This window comes from Cydia amplana, chromosome 4 (assembly GCF_948474715.1).
Source record: "Cydia amplana chromosome 4, ilCydAmpl1.1, whole genome shotgun sequence".
NCBI classification, from domain to species: domain Eukaryota; kingdom Metazoa; phylum Arthropoda; class Insecta; order Lepidoptera; family Tortricidae; genus Cydia; species Cydia amplana.
The window spans coordinates 8007426-8030625 of NC_086072.1; the positions used below are offsets into that span (position 1 = coordinate 8007426).

General features: G+C 36.5%; 1 protein-coding gene and 1 long non-coding RNA gene across 2 annotated transcripts; both read left to right on the plus strand.

The window, feature by feature from the left end:
- The first annotated feature begins 1230 nt into the window (after positions 1 to 1230).
- Positions 1231 to 7434, plus strand: LOC134663202 (ciliary microtubule associated protein 1B-like). The gene is made up of 6 exons (XM_063519587.1): positions 1231 to 1435; positions 1904 to 2035; positions 3093 to 3306; positions 3530 to 3719; positions 4388 to 4513; positions 7318 to 7434. Exons 1-5 carry the CDS (start codon positions 1306 to 1308, stop codon positions 4511 to 4513), a joined length of 792 nt encoding a protein of 263 aa, XP_063375657.1. The 5' UTR covers positions 1231 to 1305; the 3' UTR covers positions 7318 to 7434.
- Positions 7435 to 19763: 12329 nt separating this feature from the next.
- On the plus strand, positions 19764 to 20229 carry LOC134647602 (uncharacterized). Its single transcript, XR_010096838.1, has 3 exons — positions 19764 to 19880; positions 19938 to 20049; positions 20108 to 20229. It is a non-coding gene; the product is annotated as an uncharacterized LOC134647602 (long non-coding RNA).
- Positions 20230 to 23200: the final 2971 nt, after the last annotated feature.

Sequence of the window (23200 nt, forward strand, 5' to 3'; positions counted from 1 at the left end):
ACGGAAAACGGTTTTTTATTGTATAGTATTAGAAATAGAATAGAATAGAATAGAAATATTTCTATTCGTGAGAACACAAAAAAGAAAATTACACAAGCAGAGAAACATAAAAAAGGAGAAGGTGCCACGAAATGGTCTCACTTCAGCATGTTGCTGGCGACTTCCAGCGCTGATCTTCCGTTGAGACCATACTACCTACACAGTATTACAGTAGGGAACATTAAAGGTAAATTGGTTTGTTTACATCGTTTATTACAGTATATTACAAATATCAAAACATACATTTATGTCAAAGCCTCGAACTAAGCTAGAGTCCATAGTCTAATAAAACATGGTCTTCTCTTACCAGAGTGACACAAGCTTACGTCACAATAACATTGCCACTTTATATAGCGCTATCGCATATTATCATATAGCGCTGTCGCATGATGACAAACCGCGGTATTCGGAAAACAAGATCCGTTCTAGACTAGAGAACGATACGATATGTGCTAGATACGTTGTAGTTTAGATTTTAACTAGTTCTCTTTTGCAGTTCAATTCGGGTATCAAATGTCACTTTTACGTTAAAATATCGTAATAATATCTTGTGGAAATCGTTCAAGAGTATCTCCAGAATCGCACAAATTATATCAAATTTGACAGGCAAGATCTTAAACATATCGTTGTCGTATCTTCGTGATGTCGTAATAGACATCTAATAAGTAGATGTCTAGTTCAAAATCCGAATCTGGCCCGTAGGCTTGTGTCAGTCACGTGGTTAAGGTCAAGTCGGAAGAGAGTACCAGGCGGAGTATATTATTATATCATGCTAGAGTCTGTGCGGAAAGAGAAGAGTCGTGGAATGTATTGAGCCCCATACATTCCACGACTCTTCTCTTTCCGCACAGACTAAGCCCCCATTCACACGGGAGCTTTTTCAACGCGCGTTAAAAAAACGTTTGAATGACACAAATGGATAACCATGTATGTATTCACACGACAGCGGTGGCGCTTTTTATCAAGCGTTGTTGGATTTTCGACTTTAAGCCTTGGTCGTTAAATCGAATTTTAGAGTGCAGGCGGATTCAAGCGCTTTATTAACGCGCGTTGAAAAAACTATCGTGGGAATGGGGGCTTAGTAAGCTAAATTAGCGATTGGTCCTCTTTGCTATATAAGTATTAACTATAAAACTTTGTCAATTTTGAAAAAAATACAATTGTCAATTTTGTTTGTCAGTTTACTGTAATATTATTTCGAAAATAATTTTGTTCTTGTTGTTTTCTCATTGTATTATTATCGTAACTTTTATCAAATAATTTGGAATGCCCTTGAGCTGGGAGTGTAGGGCAAAGCTAGTGAAGCAATTGCCAGCTAAGCCCACCGAGCGGCGAGGGCCCGGCTCTGGAGACGGCGCGCCCGGCCCGCAACAATATGAGGTGCCCGAGCTGTTTTGTAAGATAATTACCTACTGGTTTTTCTTACTGCTCCTTTTTACCTCATCGACATTAATTTGAAATAAATCATTTCTCGGTAAACTTCGGAGATATAAGGGGAGATTGAGGTTCGGAGATGGTACCTATACCCTCTCTAAACGTTTTCACTGAAATTTGTTAAAAAAAATGCATGTCATGCATTTTCCTACGATACCTCACTTGACCTAGTAACTAATTCAACTTTGGAATGTTGCCCCTCCCTTATTTCAGACGTTTTTCATAGAAAATTGACAAACGTTTCTCACATTAGCTGACCTTGTCTACCATTTACTACAGTAAAGTGATGTTCTACATTAACATTAAGCTTACCTAGTTGAAAGTGTTGAAACATAAAAATCCCAAAGGATTGGGAATTTTTCCTAACCCCAAAGAGTGGGAAGGAGAAAAGTTTTGTGAATGTTTAAATTATATTTATTGGTCACTACAGGTGGAAAAGGATACGGGCACATCAAGCGCGGGCCAGCATATTCGTTCGGACTGGCAATGCCGGCCATCATGATCAAGCCCGCCGCCCGTCCTAACGCACCAGTTATCAACGTACGAGGATATACCAAAAAAGGTAACCTTCAATATCAAATTCTCCAATAATTGGAGTCCAATTCTCAAATTTAAAAAATGTAGTTCTTGTTGGAAATTATAAATGTATAGTATTATGTTGAGTTGGGTCCATTTCGCGATGCACACTTATTGATTTCTTTTTTTTTCTTGCTGTTGTTGTCTGTACATGTCCGTTTTAAATGTTTTGTGATCGTCACGAATATATTTTTTTTTATCTTTTTATTTTAAATATATTAGAATTAGTAGGTACGTACACTTTAGTCAAAGCGAAACTAAATGTATGCGATTACAGGGCAAGTATTATCAGATCACAGATGAATAAAATTATATTATTACTTACAGAACGCGCACCTTCTTCATTATCAAAATTACGCAAAAGTTTACTTATTTCTACAGGTTTCTCGGCTTCGAACTCTCGGTTGAAAAGATTTTCCTTTTAAATAAAAGTATAAAGAGAAAAAGAGGGCAAAATGTTACGCCCTTAAACAACTGTCATCGCTTTACTTAATTATCCGTTTACGAAATTTGAACAAAGTTGTCTGTTAGATACGCGTTTTCGTGGAAATCTAAATTTGTTAGCTTTGTTATCCAACGAACTATTTGTTTCTTGAAAAGAATAAAGGAAAAACGTCACGATAAATCGTAAAATTTACTTGCTTATTTTTCTACGCAACTTTTATCTTTGTATTAAAAATTAAAGCCTGACTAGGAATATACGATCACGCGCCATGTTGCAGAATTTCACTGGAACCATGTTTTTCATACTATACAGAACTGTCACCCTATAAATGAAAATAATAGCGCCCTCTTGACAATGATCATATCTTATTAGTCAGGCTTTAGTTAGTTTGCTTTAGACTTGGGCTTCTTAAAATGTATATGTCACCGTAAAATTGTAAACACTCGTCAGATTATAATCTCGCTAGTTATATTATAAACTGACGGTAGGGAGATTATTATCTAACCTAACCTAACCTACGTTAGATTATATAAACTAACGGGTTCACAATCTTACGGGGACATATATATCGCAAAACATAATTTATCTTGAATAACAGGTACGTCAAAAATCCCCGGTGGAGTTGTGGGTTCAAAACTGGAGCCTTTATGCGACCGCACAAGCAAGCCGGGCCCGGGTGCGTACACACCGGGTAACGTGCGCTACAAGCGCGCGCCGGCGTACACGTGCCAGCCGCCGGCACGGCCCCGGTACGAGCCGTGGGACATGTGGACGTGCCCGCCTAATATGTACTGGCCTAATGTACCGGTCAAGTATGTTTACATTTACAACTTTCACTTTAAACTTAGCTACCTATATATTAATCAAGTTATAAATAGCTTACAACATCTACATAGTATTCTCTTTTTTTTTTTAATTCGACTGGTGGTAAACGCGACATTTAATAAATAGAAAGAAAAAACCTTCTTTAAATAATTTCCTCCCCGACAAACTTCCCCAATAATTACAATTGTAACTTATTCTACATTTTTACAGAAAACCCCCAGCATATTCCTTGGGCAATGTAGCAAGAAACCTTGCTGCTGGTTCTATACCCGGGCCTGGGGCACACGATCCCAACTTCAGTTACTCTCAAAAGAATCAACCAGCCTATTCTTTCGGCCACCCGTTCCAGCCTCTGCCACCGCCCGACGTCCCTCCGCCCAACAACTACTGCCAAAAAAAGGTAATTTCCATTGCTTACCTATGTTTATAAGATGAACCCTCGGAAACGATAAAACCGCGAATAGTGATGCAATGTTTATGTAAATGTTTTGTAGGGTTTTCATAAAAGAAGGGATTGAATCATTTTACGACTTTGGTTTTAAAAGAAAATCTTACGAGAATAAAAACAGTGTATTGATTCTATCGAATTATATGCTATTGACAAAGATATATGTGCACATTGAATGTATCATATCATTCATATCACAACTCAGGTTTTGTTAATTTGCCGCTGAACTCTTTGTGTAAAACCGACATATATTACTGAAATTATAATCCGATCTATTAAAATACAAAAAGTTTACAAGACTAAATAATAATGACTCTTTCATTGGCACACTTAGTAAGCTCTATTACAAATCCATGACGAGTAATAAATATTTGTTCTGAGACGAGCCACACATATGATCGATCGCTCGTGTGTTGATGTTTTCGCCTTTTGCTAGTTATGATTTTGTCTTTATTATCATAATAATGTACTCTAGGTTCGTAGTTCAGTGGCTGGCCTGTAGATTCTCTTTTTTGCTTGTTATAGGTTTACGTGACTTACTTATATGAAACTGATAAATGATTATTTAATTCGCTCCTCGTCTTTACTTTATTATAATGTTATATTTTGTTTTCACAAAGTTGATGGTGCACAAGAGGACGGCTCCGGCGCCTTCATTCGGCATTCGCCATACTCCGTATTTGGGAGAGTTCCCGGCACAGCTCAAACCCTCCAAACTAGACCTCGTTGTCAACACAGGAGATTAGGTAATTATAGTCATATTCCAACACATTTTATTACGAAGTACGCAATATCAAGTAGGTAAGTAGGGGTAAACAAGTCGCCGTGAAGGTTTCTCAGGTCATATACCTATTGACGTAAGTACATAATATTAGTTTCACCCCATTTCTACAAGGTTTTAACTAATACTTATTTGTGGTAAGATTCGCGATGAAGGTCAATTGTCACTGTTATGGTAAACACCCATATAATTATAATATTTTTCAAACTGGAAGGGTACGATGTAGATAGATGCCAATGCAATACAATTTTGTGACATTTGGCATTTTTAGGTTATAAAATCTATGGAGATGACATCTATCATGGTACCCTTCCAGTTTTATAAAGGACGTTGCAACAATAATAAAACGTAACCACAAATCCTGTAAAATAAGAATAGAACATTAATTTTTAAACACTGGCAACATTTTACCATAAAAAAAGTAATAGTGATGACAGTTCGTTGGTTCGTTAAGTTTGGTCTGTTTTAAAAGAAATTGGGCCATATTGTTTTTTTATTATTGTGAGCCTATTGTGTCCCACTGCTGGGCAAAGGCCTCCCCCCTCTTCCATTCAACCCAGTTTTGAGCTATATCTGGCCAGTCGCTCAAAAAGAAGTCTAACAGCCGTATTCGAACTTCAAGTTATTCACAAGAGACGACACGTACTCTAGATCCATTCTAGATACGTTATTGTTTAGATTTCAACTAGTTCTCTTTTGCAGCTCAATTCAAGCAACCAATGTCACTTTTACGTTACATAGTGTTAGATATCTATTAGATGTGAATTGGATCTCTAATGACCTTGGTCAGTTTTGGTCAAATTTTGTTGGAAACAACTGTCTACACGGTCCGGGACGGACCAAGGCCACGCGTCTGAAGGCTCGTCGGCGACCGTGTAGCAAGGGCTTAAGTCATATCTTGTGGAAATTGTTCAAGAGTATCTCCAGAATCGCAGAAATGTCAAAGGGTCTAGCCGCAATCCTATAGTGAAACTGCCCCTGGCTGAAGTGTATACCTTTCTTAGGTGCGTTTATTTGTCTTATTATAAGATATCGTTTTACCAAATTTCAAGGCTAGAATCCCCTTGGTTTGGCTAAAAAAAATTTTTTTTTAATCGTTTTAATTTTTTTGTAGCTAAACTAGTGGTTCGATTGTTTTGAAATTTGGATGTTAATTGCATCTAATATTAGTATATTTCCAAAAAAAAAATCAAGGTTGTAACTTGTTTATAAAGGCTTAAAAAAATATTTTTAATTTTTTTAACTTTTTTTTTAATACTTGTGAGATAGGGACAACCTCAATTTTTTGTTATTTAATGCAGAATATACTATTGCATAAAATATATTTTTTGTAAAAAAATCCATTTGGAGCAGCAAGGTAAAAAGGTCTTACTAATACATACAGGCCGTCCTTACGTACTTTAGGGTGGTTCACGTTTGTATGGGAAAAAATCAAACTCTAGCTAGAAGAAGCGGCACCCCCTTATTTGGTTACACTTATTATGCTGATAATGTACACCAAGTTTTGTAACTTTAAGTATATAAAAATAAAAAAAATAAAAAATTATTTAGTTTTGGATTTCATACAACGTTGAAAATTTTCAAAGTGGTTGAGCACCCCCTTGTAGTTGAGATAAAGTTACAATTTTTTCCATACAAACGTGAACCACCCTAAAGTACGTAAGAAGGACGGCCTGTATGCATTAGTAAGACATTTTTACCTTGCTGCTCCAAACCAAATGGATTTTTTTACAAAAAATATATTTTATGCAATAGTATATTCTGCATTAAATAACAAAAAATTGAGGTTGTCGCTATCTCACAAGTATTAAAAAAAAACAGTTAAAAAAATTAAAAATATTTTTTTAAGCCTTTATAAATAAGTTACAACCTGGATTTTTTTTAATACACTAATATTAGATGCAATTAACATCCAAATTTCAAAACAATCGAACCACTAGTTTAGCTACAAAAAATAAAAACGATAAAAAAAAAATTTTTTTTTAGCCAAACCAAGGGGATTCTAGCCTTGAAATTTGGTAAAACGATATCTTATAATAAGACAAATAAACGCACCTAAGAAAGGTATACACTTTAGCCAGGGGCAGTTTTACTATAGGATTGCGGCTAGACCCTTTGACAGGTTAGATGTTAAACATATCGTTATCGTATCTTAGTGATGTCTAAAAGATATCTAGTAGATGTCTATTTCAAAATCCGAATCGGGCCCTAAGTTATCCCGCCATCGCCGACGAGGTCTGCCGGATCCACGGTTTGACTCGTGGTCCATATTATTTTAATTTGTTAATTATGTTGCAACCAACTACAGTTTCTTGCATTAAACACAATAAAAGATAAAAGAAGAATAGGATTTTTAACGCGCAAAGAAATATAAATTTTACAAGTCAGTGAAATATCAAAAATGCTACAAATTTTCTTTTAAATGTTTCATAATTGGTGCCATTATTCCGGTTTTAGATGTCCGGTGTTTTTGCCGCACAACGGACCGTGTTACGCAACTACGTCTAGTTTTGTATGTGGCTACCGACGGCTGCACCCAAGAATACAAGACATCGTCGCCTAAACCGGACAATTATCCGGCCAAAACACCGGACGTTTACAACAGGCCTATGAGGTGGGTAGGCAGACTGATATAATATGGCTCAACGCTGTGTGGTCATTGGTAGGAAATTTCAGTTTATCTAACACATAGGTAACATTGCTTTATGTGAATGTATATTTCCAATTAATTTGGTTATTCAAAGCATAAAAATACTCATGTTCTCACAGGATCGGTAATCATACCAACGATCGTCCTTCCTGCCCGCAGCCTGATGCATACGGGCACTCGCTACCCATGGAACTTATGGTGCTGAGACGTATCACGTTGGTGGCGGCGTAAGTAGCAAATTAATATCTGCATGAGGTTAATTTGGCTTAAGTTCTGTCCAGATTAACCACCGCCCGCACGATGACTTATTAATCAATTATAATTAAATGAATTAATTATTAAATTAATAATTATTAAACAAACGTGTACCTACGCAGCGCAGCGAGGGCGCGAACGGCATATTCGTATTTAATTTAATGAAATATTTACCATGAATAAGTTTTCGTGAAATTAAAAAGCTTTGAAAAAATATTAATTAGGTTACATTTACTTACGTCGGTTTCTATGTTCCTTTCATAAGCATGAATAATCGAAACATTTAGGACACCTACGAAAAAATTGGTAAAAGAATGTCTACCTATCTGTTCTTTTTCTACACGAAAAGCCATTTTATAGAATAGATTTGTATGAAATAGTAAATAACGTTGTAAGAAAAGAGAGATTAAATCGCCCACTGAACTTAACTTTTAAATTGATTTCTAAACTAGGTAAACGAGAGGCGTGCCTCGGTCACAAGTAATCTTAATGTCCGAGGCACCTCGACGACACGCAGTGCCGCCGCGCGAGCGCGCATTAAAATGCGATCAAAGTTAATTTCAAAAAGTTTTATTCAAAGTCAGCCACTGACTGGTCTGATTTGTATGCAAGGGGGTCGTGGTACTATGACAGAGCCAGCGACTCGCCTACCGCGGATACTGAGGCACTTAGAAACTTTCATATTTTTTTCATGCATTTGATACCTATTGTTGTCGCCGCTTTGTCCATTTTGATAGTACGAAACGTAAAACTTATAAGGACGTAATTTTTGTTTCTTTCTTGCAATATTTGCCTTTCCGTGAACTGTCTTAAAGGCCAGTTATCCTGAAAATAAAAAACAGGTACAGAAACGATTTGCTTTATGAGATAAACGAAACAATCAGATGCAAATTCCTTAGGGCCGATACAGACGGACTGCAACCCGACTGCAATTTGTATGAGGACTGCACGCTGATACTAGTTGCAGTCGGGTTGCAATCCGTCTGTACCGGCCCTTAGACAGTTACAAATTATTAAAATACCTGCTTGATTTCTAATAGAATATATTAAAATTCCTTCCCGCTTTGAACTGTACCTATTATTAAATTTCGGCTGTCATTAAATACTAAATTAAAAATCACATTCGCGGGTCAAAGTGTACGTATCATAGTTTCGAAAGTTTGTAAAACATTATATCGTCGGGTGACAAGCAAAAGTCACTATACTTCGTTTTTTTTAGGATTAGAAATTTGGTAAACAATCTTGATGTGTCTTTTAATTGAAAAACACCTTTTAAAAATCAATAACTATTACTTATGAAAGCAGAAGACTATAAAAGATCGTATTAGATTCATAATTGTTACATATTTACCGTAACTTATTTTTAAAATGTGTTTTTCAATTAAAAGACACATCAAGATTGTTTACCAAATTTCTAATCCTAAAAAAAAACAAAGTATAAGTACTATCAAAAAATTAAAGTAACAATGCACTTTATTACACTTGTAACACGGTTTATTGTCAAATAATTTCAATGGTGTTAGTTAGTGACTTTTGCTTGTCACCCGACGATATAACGTTGTTGTACCTATTTATTTTAGAGTGCTGTACTTGTTAAAAATATAACATTACGGACGTGCTACGCAGGAATTAGTAAAGTGCCAAAAATACGGCCAAGTGCGAGTGGGGCGCTGAGGACTTCAACTGGGTAGAAAAAAAATTAAGTAGGTAATTGATATTCATACACTATGAAAGTATAAGTACCGAAAAAGATAAACTTTACCTCCACGCGTTCTTGAAAACAAGAGTTTTTTTATTTGTTGGTGCTTCGGGTCAAATTGTATCATATGTCCTAAAGATCAATCGTACCGATTTTCATACCTTAACACCATTTGCAGCGTTTTTTGGCGAACCGCTAGCACTAACTATTGTGTTTAATTAAATCTGAAAACTGGGACAGAACAGTGACCATCCAGCAGTAGGAATCACAACAGGAGAGCAAAACGTTAAGTCAAACACATCGCCGTGACTACGACTGGATATGGCCGCCGTACCGACACGACTGACTGTTGGTTTTCGATGATTAGGTTTACGTTGCTCAAGTGATAGCTCCCGTTTCGTATTTGAGAAGGCAACTCAAACATTGATTGAAAACCACGTTTGTTTGCATCCATTTTCAGAGATGCGACCTTGTGCATTGAAAAGTTTCGATTCATGTTCCGTAAGTACGTGTCCCTGAGCTTCGTCCTTACCTATGATTTTAGTCCTTTAATTAACCATTACCAGCATGGAAGTCTTTTAATCAATATCACGCTTTACGCCTTTAGAGAACAGTTCTCGGGATAAAAATAATCATATGTATGAAATCATGTTATTTAGGTTTCATGTAATTCACTTATTATTTTTCCAAAATTAAGTCAAATCAGTTCAGCTGAATATGCGTGATTGCCGTAAACCTATACCTCCTTATGGTAACTTCGCTTATGTTCTTGGCAGCGAACTTTTTAGTTTCCTACTTAGTTAAGATTTAGCTTTAAGTTTATGACTGCAAACTGAAAACCGGCTCCTTCGCTACAACTCAATTGATTTAATTATGCCGATTTTTATGGTTCCGTAGCCAAATGGCAAAAAACGGAACCCTTATAGATTCGTCATGTCGGTCTGTCTGTCCGTCTGTCCGTCCGTATGTGACAGCCACTTTTTTCCGAAACTATAAGAACTATACTGTTGAAACTTGGTAAGTAGATGTATTCTGTGAACCGCATTAAGATTTTCACACAAAAATAGAAAAAAAAATTTTTTTGGGTGTTCCCCATTCTTAGAACTGAAACTCAAAAAATTTTTTTTCATCAAACCCTTACGTGTGGGGTATCTATGGATAGGTCTTCAAAAATGATATTGAGGTTTCTAATATCATTTTTTTCTAAACTGAATAGTTTGCGCGAGAGACACTTTCAAAGTGGTAAAATGTGTGTGTGTGTGTGTGTGTGTGTGTGTGTGTCCCCCTGTAACTTCTAAAATAAGAGAATGATAAAACTAAAAAAAATATATGATGTACATACAAACCATACAAACTTCCACCGAAAATTGGTTTGAACAAGATCTAGTAAGTAGTTTTTTTAATACGTCATAAATCCCCTAAATACGGAACCCTTCATGGGCGAGTCCGACTCGCACTTGGCCGTTTTTTTTTTAAACTATAACTACTCGTATTAGATGATGCGTTTTGACTTATTGCGCTCGATTTATCAAAATAACATATTATGTCAAGCTTAGCGACGCGACAGTACCTCGCAGGATAGGCTACCAGTCTTCTTCTTATTGTATTAAATAATTAGAGAGGAACGAGTCTATCACACGAGCGAGATATGAATGAATGAAATCGTTTATTTCAGGCAACTAGTGGCCCATACATAAATACCTTAAAACTAGCATACATATTATAAAAATATATCTAAACACTAAAAACACATTATGATTGCGATGCATTACGCTACCCCGCAGTGTCAGGGAACCGGCCGCGGAACCGCCGAAACTTGACACCCTTCGGCCAAAACTCCTCCTTGGTGAAGGTCGCTAGATGTTCAGTCGGAACGGTCACCACAAACGAATTAAAATTCGCATTGTGTCGAGATTCCAACTTCGCGACCCTCAGGATGAATCCGGTTTTTGCTTTCACATACTTTACGATATCATCGACCTTCGTAAGGTAGTGTAGACGGGACACATACAGCAGCGTCGACGGTGTTGCAGGACGCAGCAAATGATTGGGTCCGGTCAGGGGCGTATTTACCCTAGGGCCAAGGGGGCCATGGCCCGGGGCGGCAGGCCGCGTTGGGGCGGCGAAGCCGCCCCCTCGCGGCTTTTTCTGGGTGCCTTTTATAATCAAACTTAGCTATATTTATTATTATATTTAATTGACATTTAATTTTATTATATTTTAATTTACATTTAAATTAATAAACAAACGAACGCTTCAAACCCCACCAATTGCTTAAAATATCTACCAACAAGTACCTAAATTAAGCAACATTTTCGTTCAAGAAGTATTAGTACGGCGTGATCAGTTGTTAGCCGAGTTGAGGAAGCGCAAAACGTCATTCGACGTAGTGACGGCCAATTTTGTATTCTTAGGTAAAATAGACACAATGTCTGAGGCAGAAGTTAGAAGGAGTGCCGTAAACCTTCAAAGAGTACCTATACCCGTTAGATCTCGCGGTAGACCTACAAGACGAATGTGTTTTATTAAAACATTTTCTGACCGCCTACGAAAATAAAATGAGCTTAAGGCAACTAAGCTTAATCATAAGAAATCTGCGGCGCCGCAAACCGCTCTGCGGCGTCGCCCGCCGCACCGCAAAATTTAGCGGTGCCGTGCGGCGACGCGTGCGATGCCGCGCTGCATATTAAAAAATAAAATTCGACTAAGTACCAGTTGTTTGATCAGACATGGATCCCTTCATAGCGATAGCGGTTCGCCAAAAAACGCTGCAAATGGTGTTAAAGGTATGAAAATCGGTACGATTGATCTTTAGGACATTTGAAACAATTTGACCCGAAGCACCAACAAATAAAAAAAGCGGCCAAGTGCGAGTCGGACTCGCCCATGAAGGGTTCCGTATTTAGGCGATTTATGACGTATTAAAAAAAACTACTTACTAGATCTCGTTCAAACCAATTTTCGGTGGAAGTTTACATGGTAATGTACATCATATATTTTTTTTTAGTTTTATTATTCTCTTATTTTAGAAGTTACAGGGGGGGGGACACACATTTTACCACTTTGGAAGTGTCTCTCGCGCAAACTATTCAGTTTAGAAAAAAATGATATTAGAAACCTCAATATCATTTTTGAAGACCTTTCCATAGATACCCCACACGTATGGGTTTGATGAAAAAAAAATTTTTGGGTTTTTTTTTTGTTCGAAGTATGGGGAACCCCAAAAATTTATTGTTTTTTTTGTGTGAAAATCTTAATGCGGTTCATAGAATACACCTACTTACCAAGTTTCAACAGTATAGTTCTTATAGTTTCGGAGAAAAGTGGCTGTGACATACGGACGGACAGACAGACGGACAGACAGACAGACATGACGAATCTATAAGGGTTCCGTTTTTTGCCATTTGGCTACGGAAACCTAAAAACGAGATGAGTTATGACGTCATCTTTTTTTGTATAGAATAAAATAAAATGTTCAGAAACCTATCGTGTGTGGTATTTAGACCCCGGATTCTTGTCGCGATCACGTGACAAAAGGGTGATTTGGGGAGTAAATGGAATGGTAGAACAAGATAATACTTAAATTATAAGATAACTAATAAACTTTTCAAATATGCTCCGTTAACATCTGTCCCAGTGGAAAGAAGCTTTTCTTTTTTGAAGTGGATATATTCTGCTAGAAGACGTAGCCTAACCGCAAGTCATTTAGAACAACTGTTGATCTGTTACGGAGAGTCCGTTAACAATAGAGCGACGTCGACATTTTAATCTTTTTTTTTTGTATTATCTTATCTTAATAAATCCGTATTAATTAATAGGTACTGTTACATTTACTCCCCAAATCACCCTTTTGTCACGTGATCGCGACAAGAATCCGGGGTCTAGTGGTATTACACGAAAGGTATTTCTGAGCCGATTCCAAAAATATATCACATCATTACATTTGAGTATTTTTTTTTTATTATAATAATACTAATTTTCAAGACATACCGTTCAATATTTTTTTGTAAAATAAATACCTCAAATTATACCTAATATGAGGATATTAAAAAAAAACTTAATGTAAATATTTTCAAAATTGCTTTATTAGGATATGAGGATATTAGGTGTAATTTGAAGTATATTTTACAAAAAAAAATTAATACACGATAGGTTTCTAAACATTTTATTTTATTCTATACAAAAAAAGATGACGTCATAACTCATCTCGTTTTTTTTTATTTGTTGGTGCTTCGGGTCAAATTGTTTCAAATGTCCTAAAGATCAATCGTACCGATATTCATACCTTTAACACCACTTGCAGCATTTTATTGAATTATTCGGTGTACCGCCAGCGCTATCACACGTGTTCTGCTCTTGCTGTTGTTAAGAAGGCGCAGAAATAAAAAAACAATTGAAAAGAAAAAATTGGATGAACCCATATCTTCGTATAATGAATGAAGATGGAAATCATTTCAAAAGAAAATACGAGGCGTTGAAGATGACTGAAAATAAATTTTATAACTATTTTCGAATGTCTGTGCCGTGTTTTGAAGAACTTTTAAGCAAAATACCTATCACCTCGACAACAGCAAGATCAGAACACGTGTGAAGGGACTCATGTCTGATCAAACAACTGGTAGTCGAATTTTTATTCTTTACTATGCAGCGCGGCATCGCACGCGGCGACGCACCGCTAAATTTTGCGGTGCGGCGGGCGACGCCACAGAGCGGTTTGCGGCGCCGCGCGGCGCCGGCGTCGTCGCACCGCTGACATGTGGCCGGGCCCATCAGCGAAGAGCGCCTGAATAGCTTAGCTCTTCTTAATATAGAAGCTGAGCTGACACAACGTTTTAAATTACGACAGCGTCATTGATGATTTTGTCAACCAATTTATACATAGGAAAACAATGTAGACTCTGTGCGGAAAGTAGAGTCGTGGAATGTATTGGGCCCCGTACATTCCACGACTCTTCTCTTTCTGTACAGACTCTAAATGCCTATGTAAGTCAATGGTAAATGTTTAGTTTTTTTTTTATTTCACACCCCAAAGGTACTTACTTGTTGCAGGTTTTTTTCCTAAATAAAATACTTTATCGTCACTGATGCAGGGGGGCGGCAAATCAAAATGGCCCGGGGCGCCAAATTTGTAAATACGCCTCTGGGTCCGGTCGGTGCGGTACCGCACTGGTTCTGACGAGCTGGTTTCCTTCTCTTCTCCACCTTTTTAAAACATGCATGCACTCCCTATTGATACTTAAGTAAGTTACGTGTATATATATATTACCTATCTTAGGTCTTCATGTGTCCTTTCAAACGATTTATTTCTCTCGATATTCTTAAAATGTATCTTCGTACTAATAATAAAATATCATTCAATACAATATGTTTTGGACGCTCACTCAACTGATTTCATATAGTTGATTCGATCAATTATCGCACTCCGTCTTTCATATCTGGCCAATAAAAAGTATAGAAACCGTTTTTCCTCGTATTCGAACCTCACATATCGTTATATTTTACCGAGGGTATTCAGCGAGTTCCTTAATGTAATAAAGAGAACTCGCCTACGTTTCAGGGAGATAAGTAACAGGGGAATTTGCTTCAAGTATGTATAAGTGCTCTGTTTCGCTAGCGAATCCTTCCCGTCATAATTGGCCGTCAAACGGTGAGCATCTCCTCCGTGGGCGCGAGTAAATGGTGTTAAATTAAACCCGTGCCAGCGGTGTGCATAATCACCTCCCACCGCCAGTGTCCTCCCAAGACACCGCAGCTGTCTCGCGTACTTAAAATGGATCATGTCCGCTAAATAGCCATTGGTGAAACAAGGATGATCACGACTCTTCATACTAAACAGCTCTGCTGAATACAATTCATTACTATCAATAGTTCATGGTGCCAATTAGATTCATGCGTAAATATCTTAACTGAGGACGCGGCTCATTTATAAACGTCTGATTCACAAGTATTTTACCTACCGAAACCGTGTTCCTTCCTTCTACGTCAGTTAGACGGACTAAAATTTTTATAAGCTGATTTTATTTTTACCTTTTCAAGGCATAATATGACTTTCACCCAGATATACGTCATGGAGGTGTATTTTGATTGTAATAACAGATTATGAGTTTGATGGATCTCGTGGGTCTGCTATCTCCCAATAGTGTTCACTACATACTGGAAAAATACCGCTACAGACTAATCCGCAGCAAACGTAAACATATTACTAAATAATTTACCTAGGTCTCCCAATGAACATACTTAATTAAAAATAACAAAAACATACACATTAACATACTTTGTTTACGCGTACACGTATTACAAACGTATTAAAATATGTAGTAAGCAAAGAAACTTATGTCATAAATAGTAAATAGGTAAAACAATTCATATAAATGAAATAAATGATCTCAATTTAGACTTGACTCAATCGTAATATTAAGTAAAATAAATTTAGAATAGAATTTAATATTTCCTAAATCGTATTCTGAACAGTTTTAATTTAAAAATTATACCTAAAACCCGAAATTAATGTGGCCAAGGCCTCCAGTGCCCATAAAATTAAATTATTTTTTTCCTAAGTGTTTGAATTTTATATTTATTGAATTTTTCTTAACACATTGAACGCCGGGAACCTGCTCGGCGGATTCTATTCGTAGTCGCTTTCCTCGGCAAAGCGGGAAAACTCTGGGATCGGCTATGAGCCTATCTTCAGATCCTACATAGCTATATTTAGTATTCGTCATATGTTTGCTACCCAAACATAATAGTTTCCCGCGCCGCCATATAAACGCCGCAATGTTTAGTTATTACACGCGAAACTTTAAACTATCTACGTTTGAGATGAAAGGAAACCTCCTAATGCTAAAACCAACTTTGCACTTATTGGTTTGCCATTCGGTTAACGCAATTTAACTTTAAGACTTCGTTTATGTAAGTTTAATACCTACAAGCATTTAATTTTCCACGTCATTATACTGATTAAGTTAAGCCCAACTTAATACCTACACACGGTACTCACATCCATAATTCGTATAAGTTATTTGTGTGATGCGCCTGGAAATTGATCTGTGTTATTGTTATTCCAATACCTAAAGGTCCCACTGCAGCGGATGGCTACGGCCAAGCCACCTATCAAATTCATAAAACTTTTCAGTAGGCAAGCCGAAGAACATACATACACAATTACACATACAGATTTGTTTTCTTTCAGACCTTCAGGTTATATAAATTAACAATTTGACATTAGACATTTTTTATCTGAAATTTTTTTCTTTAAATAGGCTACTTGTAAGTATAACGACAGCCACCCCGCTTGAAAACCTTGAAATACCTAATAGTGTGAACCAGAACAGAAGTGTTACGTCCTTACGGCTCACAGTGTTTTATAGAAGCCAAAAAAGTGACATCCTCATTTTATTGCAAATTACTGAAGTTTAGATCATTACAAATGCGAGACTAAAACTCCCGCGTGTCCAATTTGCATAGTTTTTGTGTAATACATTTTTGAAGATCGTGTTTTAGGCCCCCGGATTTTACGAAAAACGTTAATAATTTCAATTAATTTGCAAATTATTTTGTAAACTTTCCGTTGTTTAGTGCTATTGGATAAACCATTCAAAGACGCAAATTTAGTGGCAATTGTGACTTCTCTAGGTATATTGGTTATAAAGATATTAATGAATTTATTGTTTTTGGTTTTCATTTTATTTTCTTCCATGTTCCGCCGTAGTAGGAGCCCATATTTGTATGACAGCTTCATTTATATGTCTTTTATCCACCCTATTTTTTACAAGACCTAATTCCGTGGAACATTCAAGTAATCATCGAAACACTATATCCGGGTTATCCGGCCGCTAGGGTTGGCACTTCGGTATTTTTATTTATACGCATTGATATAATATAAATAACTGGATACCCAATCAGCCGCCAAAAATGGCCCCACAAAAGTAATGTCAAAACAGATCATGCATCACTTTTTCGTTTAGTCTTGTTTGAAACGCTCAAATGTGAAGTTGTCAACAATTACGAAATGTGCCGTTAAAATATGTAAAAATAACAATGATAAAACAAGGAAAAAGGATGGAATGTATTTCTTTCGGTTAGTTCTTTGGATAGCATTACGTAATTTATGTAATCTGGTGGTAATTATATGGTTTTGAATAAATTAATTTGTTAGTATCAAACAAGGGATGTCAAGGAACAAAAATCTAATGAGTCAATGTGAGGTCAATATTTTTTTATATTTTTATATGGAATTCATAAGGAATAATATTATGTTTAAATTCAAGATTTCCAAGAAAACCTATGCCACGTGCAAAGTGGACTGCTATTTAATTATAGCAAGAGATAGGGGTGATGCAGTTTTAAACAAGGCAAAACGGCACTTGTGTGTTCGGCCCATTTCCCTGTTTCCGACATATACACCACCAATAAGGGCTTATATCGACTAACTGTAAATGCTAAACCTGTCTGAACACAGTGACAACCACAGGATTTTTTTTGTAAAGTATAGGTAGACTTTATAAAAAAAATACAATCAGTACCTAAATGTCCCCGTGCACCCGTGCTATGAGTAAATCTTAAATACACAGTTATTTAATAAGTAGAATTTATTTCAAGCAAATTAGTATTTAAGAACGTATACCTACTTACGAATTAAAAAATTAATTTGTTTGAATTTGAACCACGAATTAATTTTATTTGAGCTCTCGATTAAATTAAATTTGTTTTATTTATTACTTCAATTGGTTTTCCTGTAATAGATACATATTAAAGTGTACCAAAGTGACTCCATTCGTTCATTATTCTCGTTTGACGTTGTTTGACGTAAATACGTTACGTTTAGTGCCATCGGACTAAATTTTTTAACAGTGTTGGTACTTATGTTTGCAAATTTGACACTTAATGCTTACGACATTAAGCTCTTTTCTGTACGAAACATTTATCTTGACTCAAAATTTACGTAAGCGTTTTTATCATCAATGCAAATGGTGCGAAACGTCATTGGGATCCACATTTGTTGACGTTTTTGTTCTGCTTTGTGTGTCTATTTCTTTTATATTAAGTCAGTGTTTATACGCCATTTTCTTGGGGATATCTGGTTTCGAGTTCATATGGACGAAAATGTGATCCCACTGCTTCGAGAACTGATTTAGTAAGTACCTATCAGGCAAGTGAGAGTCGGGTTCGCATACGAAGGGTCTAAAAAAATTTTACCATGTCATACAGTGTACGATGACACGGATCCTCAATGTGCAACTCCAACTCGTACTTGACCCTAACTTTATTTAATTTAATTATTAAACATTTAATAATTGGAATTTAAATTTAGGGCAGTACGTTTCAATATATTTTTTGTTTCAGATGCTGATATGGACTTAGAAGAGATACTGAATTTTAAAAGAATACCGGTGATGCCTGTGGATTTGGAATCGCCGTTTAGATCACCAAGGCTTAAAAAAGAATTATTGGGAGAAATTTTTGATTTTTGATGATTGTGATGTTGTATTTAAAAACTTTATTTATAATTAAATACAGAAGAGAGCTGTTGTCTATTTTTTCGTGACCCGACCTGATGAGCCGACTAAAAACAGATATATACAGCAGTGTTTCACCTTACTGCATGGTAATGAGGTCCAAAAGTGTATACGTCTCTTTGTAGTCGACTGTCATACAGCTAACGACCAAAATGTGAATATTATCTACCCTAATTATAAAGAGGAAGAATTTGTAAGTTATCTATAGCTAATAAATTACTAAATCTTTAAAAAAACTTATTATTTCATATGTGTAGGTTTTTATTAACATATAAAGATTATTTTTACCACCCATAAAAGTGCTATACTGTGTATACAGCGTTAATATTATATCCGGGTGAACCCGGATATTGGTAGTGGCAGCCCTGACCGAAAATTTTAATTGGCTTTAAAGTCAATCTTCCACGGAATTAGGTCTTGTAAAAAATAGTGTAGATAGAAGAGGTATAAATAAAGCTGTCATACAAATATGGGCTCCTACTACAGCGGAATATGGAAGAAAAAAAATAAAAACCAAAAACAATAAATTCATTAATATCTTTGTAACCAATATACTTAGAGATGTCACAATTGGGTACACTACATAATTCCGAAATATTTTATGCCGAATTTTAGAATATCGAATTTTATTATTCCGTTTTTTAAATGCTCGACCCATCAAAATTCCGACTGTCGTAATTACGAACGATGAAAATCACGAAAGTGTATATTTCCGAATAGCAAAAAAGACGATTTTTTAAAATTCCGAACCACATAATTCCGAATATAAAAAATCCGATAGTGATAAACACCGAATTTAACATTTACGATTTTTGAAATCACGAATTCCGAAATGCCATTATTCCGAAAATTTGAATTCCGATTCCACGTAACTCCTATTTTAAATATCCCCATTTTTAAAATTCCGAATTTATCGATTCGTGCTCCGCATTTGCTCCGGCGCTACGGGCAAAGCAGCCCCTTCGCCCTTGCGTATCAAAGCGCAGGCACAATAAATGCTCGCCTCCGCAGCTTCGGCTTGCTGGTCGCCGAAGGCCGAAACAGTTTGTTTTCGTGGGGTCGCAGTTCTAACCTAACCTAACCCACTTTACTGGCAACAGTTCATTTTCTTGGGGGTTGCAGTTCTAACCTAACCTAACCCACTTTTCAGACAACAGTTCGTTTTCTTGGGGGACGCAGTTTTAACCTAACCTAACCCACTTTTCTGGCAACAGTTTGGTTTTGTGAGGTCGCAGTTCTAACCTAACCTAACCGACTTTTCTGGCAACAGTTCGTTTTCTTGGGGGTCGCAGTTCTAACCTAACCTAACCCACCTTTCAGGCAACAGTTTGTTTTCGTGGGGTCGCAGTTCTAACCTAACCTAACCCACTTTTCTGGCAACAGTTCGTTTTCTTGGGGGTTGCAGTTCTAACCTAACCTAACCCACTTTTCAGACAACAGTTCGTTTTCTTGGGGGACGCAGTTTTAACCTAACCTAACCCACTTTTCTGGCAACAGTTTGTTTTCGTGAGGTCGCAGTTCTAACCTAACCTAACCCACTTTTCTGGCAATAGTTCGTTTTCTTGGGGGTCGCAGTTCTAACCAAACCTAACCCAACTTTCAGGCAACAGTTTGTTTTCGTGGGGTTGCAGTTCTACCCTAACCTAGCCCACTTTTCTGGCAACAGTTCGTTTTCTTGGGGGTTGCAGTTCTAACCTAACCCACTTTTCAGACAACAGTTCGTTTTCTTGGGGGACGCAGTTTTAACCTAACCTAACCCACTTTTCTGGCAACCGTTTGTTTTCGTGAGGTCGCAGTTCTAATCTAACCTAACCCACTTTTCTGGCAACAGTTTGTTTTCGTGGGGTTGCAGTTCTAACCTAACCTAAGCCACTTTTCTGGCAACAGTTTTTTTGTTGGGCGCTACGGGCATCTACGGAGCATCTGCTCCGGCGCTACGGGCATAGCAGCCTCTTCGCCCTTGCGTAGCAAAGCGCAGGCACTAATGCTCGCCTCCGCCGCTTCGGCTCACATTGTGCTCTGCGCTTTGCTACGGCGGGCGAGAGCTGCTTCCCCTCCGCGCCTCCGGCTTTTTACATACACTCTAGGGGTAGGACAGACAAGACCACGTGGATAGTGGGGTGCTCCGATTCGGATTTTGGTTAGTTAGACTTAAAAAAGTGCGTTTAAGTCTTATTTTGAAAATCACGAATTTTATTTTTCCGAGTTTACAAAAGATCGAATTTCTCAATACCGAATTACTTTATTTCCGATCGGTCAATGATTTTTCGGAATAGACAAATTCGGAAAAAATATTTTCGGATTTTTTCTAAATCGGAACTTTAAGCTTTCGTCCATATGAAAATCGGATTTTAAGTATTCGAAAATAACACAGTCGTGATTTTCTTCTTTCGTGGTTTTCAAAGTCGTAATTTCGATATTTCGGACATATAAAAAATCGGGATTATGAAAATCGAGGTTATGAAAGTCGGAAAAACATATTTCGGAATATTTGGGTGTTCCCGTCACAATTGCCTCTAAATTTGCGTCTTCGAACGGTTTATCCAATAGTACTAAACAACGGAAAGTTCATAAAACGATTTGCAATTTTTTTTAAGTTTTTCGTAATATCCGGGTGCCTAAAACACGATTTTCAAAAAATTATTACACAAAAACTACGCAAATTGGACACGCGGGAGTTTTAGTCTCGCATTTGTAATGATCTAAACTTCAGTAATTTGCAATAAAATGAGGATGTCACTTTTTTGGCTTCTATAAAACACTGTGCGGCTGTGTCTACGGCTGTGTTGTTGAATATTTTTATCACTTTTAGTTATCAATGTCGACAATATACGACAATTTTTAGAATGTACGTTCATTCCTGTAAGTATACCATCAAATGATTTATTAGGTAGGTATTGAGATTAAATTGGATCACCGAATTCTTATTTTAACTTGAGTTGAAGAGAGGAGAGGATCAGAAAATGGTAAAATTACATAATATATGAAAAGCCTCTAAAGTGACGCGGACGGAAGACTTTGTAAAACATATGTTTTCTTTCGGTCTAGACTTTAAAAAGTCTATCTTAAAGTAATTAAACTTTGTCAATTGCTCAATTATCCTAAAATATAAGCAAGCCGATTACTAAAGAAGGGGTTTAAGTACCTAAGTAGGTATTATGAACGCCCTAGACATACACGTGTTTGAGTGTTATAATGGAATTAGGTAACTATTCAATTAACAAAAGGACTCGCTTGTTTCATAGAATGTTCCTGAATCTTCCATTGCCCTAATTAAAAAACATCGCTCACAATATAAAAAAACGCCAAACAATCTATGTGTCTTGGCGTATTTAGTTTTATTTATCCAGTTTATCCACACAGGCGCGCCGACTTTGTTTGTGCAGGTAAAATTCGTCAAAAATCTTCAACCCTATTTTCACCATCTTTAGGGACTCAATTTAAGAAAAGATTTTTCAAACATATTTTAAGGTCCTTCTTTCAAGGACCTTCGACTGTTTAGGATTAATGACAAAATCTAAGTAACAGAACTGTTTGAAGTAGGTATAGAAGATGTGGCTTAATTTCTCACTTTCGGTAATATTCAATACAATTTCAGTCAAAGCCTGATTCTAAACGGCTACAAATATAATGACCACCAAAAAATAATTTGGTACCCTAAATAAAACAATCATGCTAACCAAAAAAAATTACTAAACACCAAAAAAATAAGGCCTAAAATTACAAAAGTACCACCGTTTTAATAACGTTTGCACTTCAAATTGTATTCAAATACCAATTGAATGATTACCAATAATCATTAATGATCACCAAATCTTGAAGACCAAATTAATGCGATATGTTCACCCTTACATAAACGAAATGCTACAAGAAAAGTAGGTTAGGTTAGGTTAGAACTGCGACCCTTACAGAAACGGAATGCTACTATAAAAGTGGGTTAGGTTAGGTTAGAACTGCGATCCGCACATAACCGAACCGCTATCAGATAAGTGGGTTAGGTTAGGTTAGAACTTCGACTCTCACAGAACCAAACTGCTATCAGATAAGATAAAGATAAAAGATAAAAGATAGTTTATTCAAGTAGGCATAATTACAATGCGCTTATGAACGTCAAATAAAGCTAGGTAGACCGGCTCCAACCCTACACCTCTGCCCCGAGAAGATTTAAATCCCCCCTCAATTGGAGGAGGGTATCCCAATATGGGACCGGCAACAAACTCGGCGGGACACATCTTTTCAAAAATAATTACATCTTATAATTAACATGCATTACGAGAAAATAAGGGAAAAAATACAATTTAAATTACTATAGAATTCATGCAATTATACACATAAGGTGTAATAGAAATTTGATTTAGAAAATATACATATGTACATGGAATCATACAAAATCGTAGCTCTTTCAGAAAACATATCAAATTCTTACAAAAGGAAAAGAAAATAAAGTTATTAAAAGAAATGGGAAAACATATTATATAAATCTGATTGATTATTATTAATTACCAACATATAATATTTGATGTGCTTTCCTGC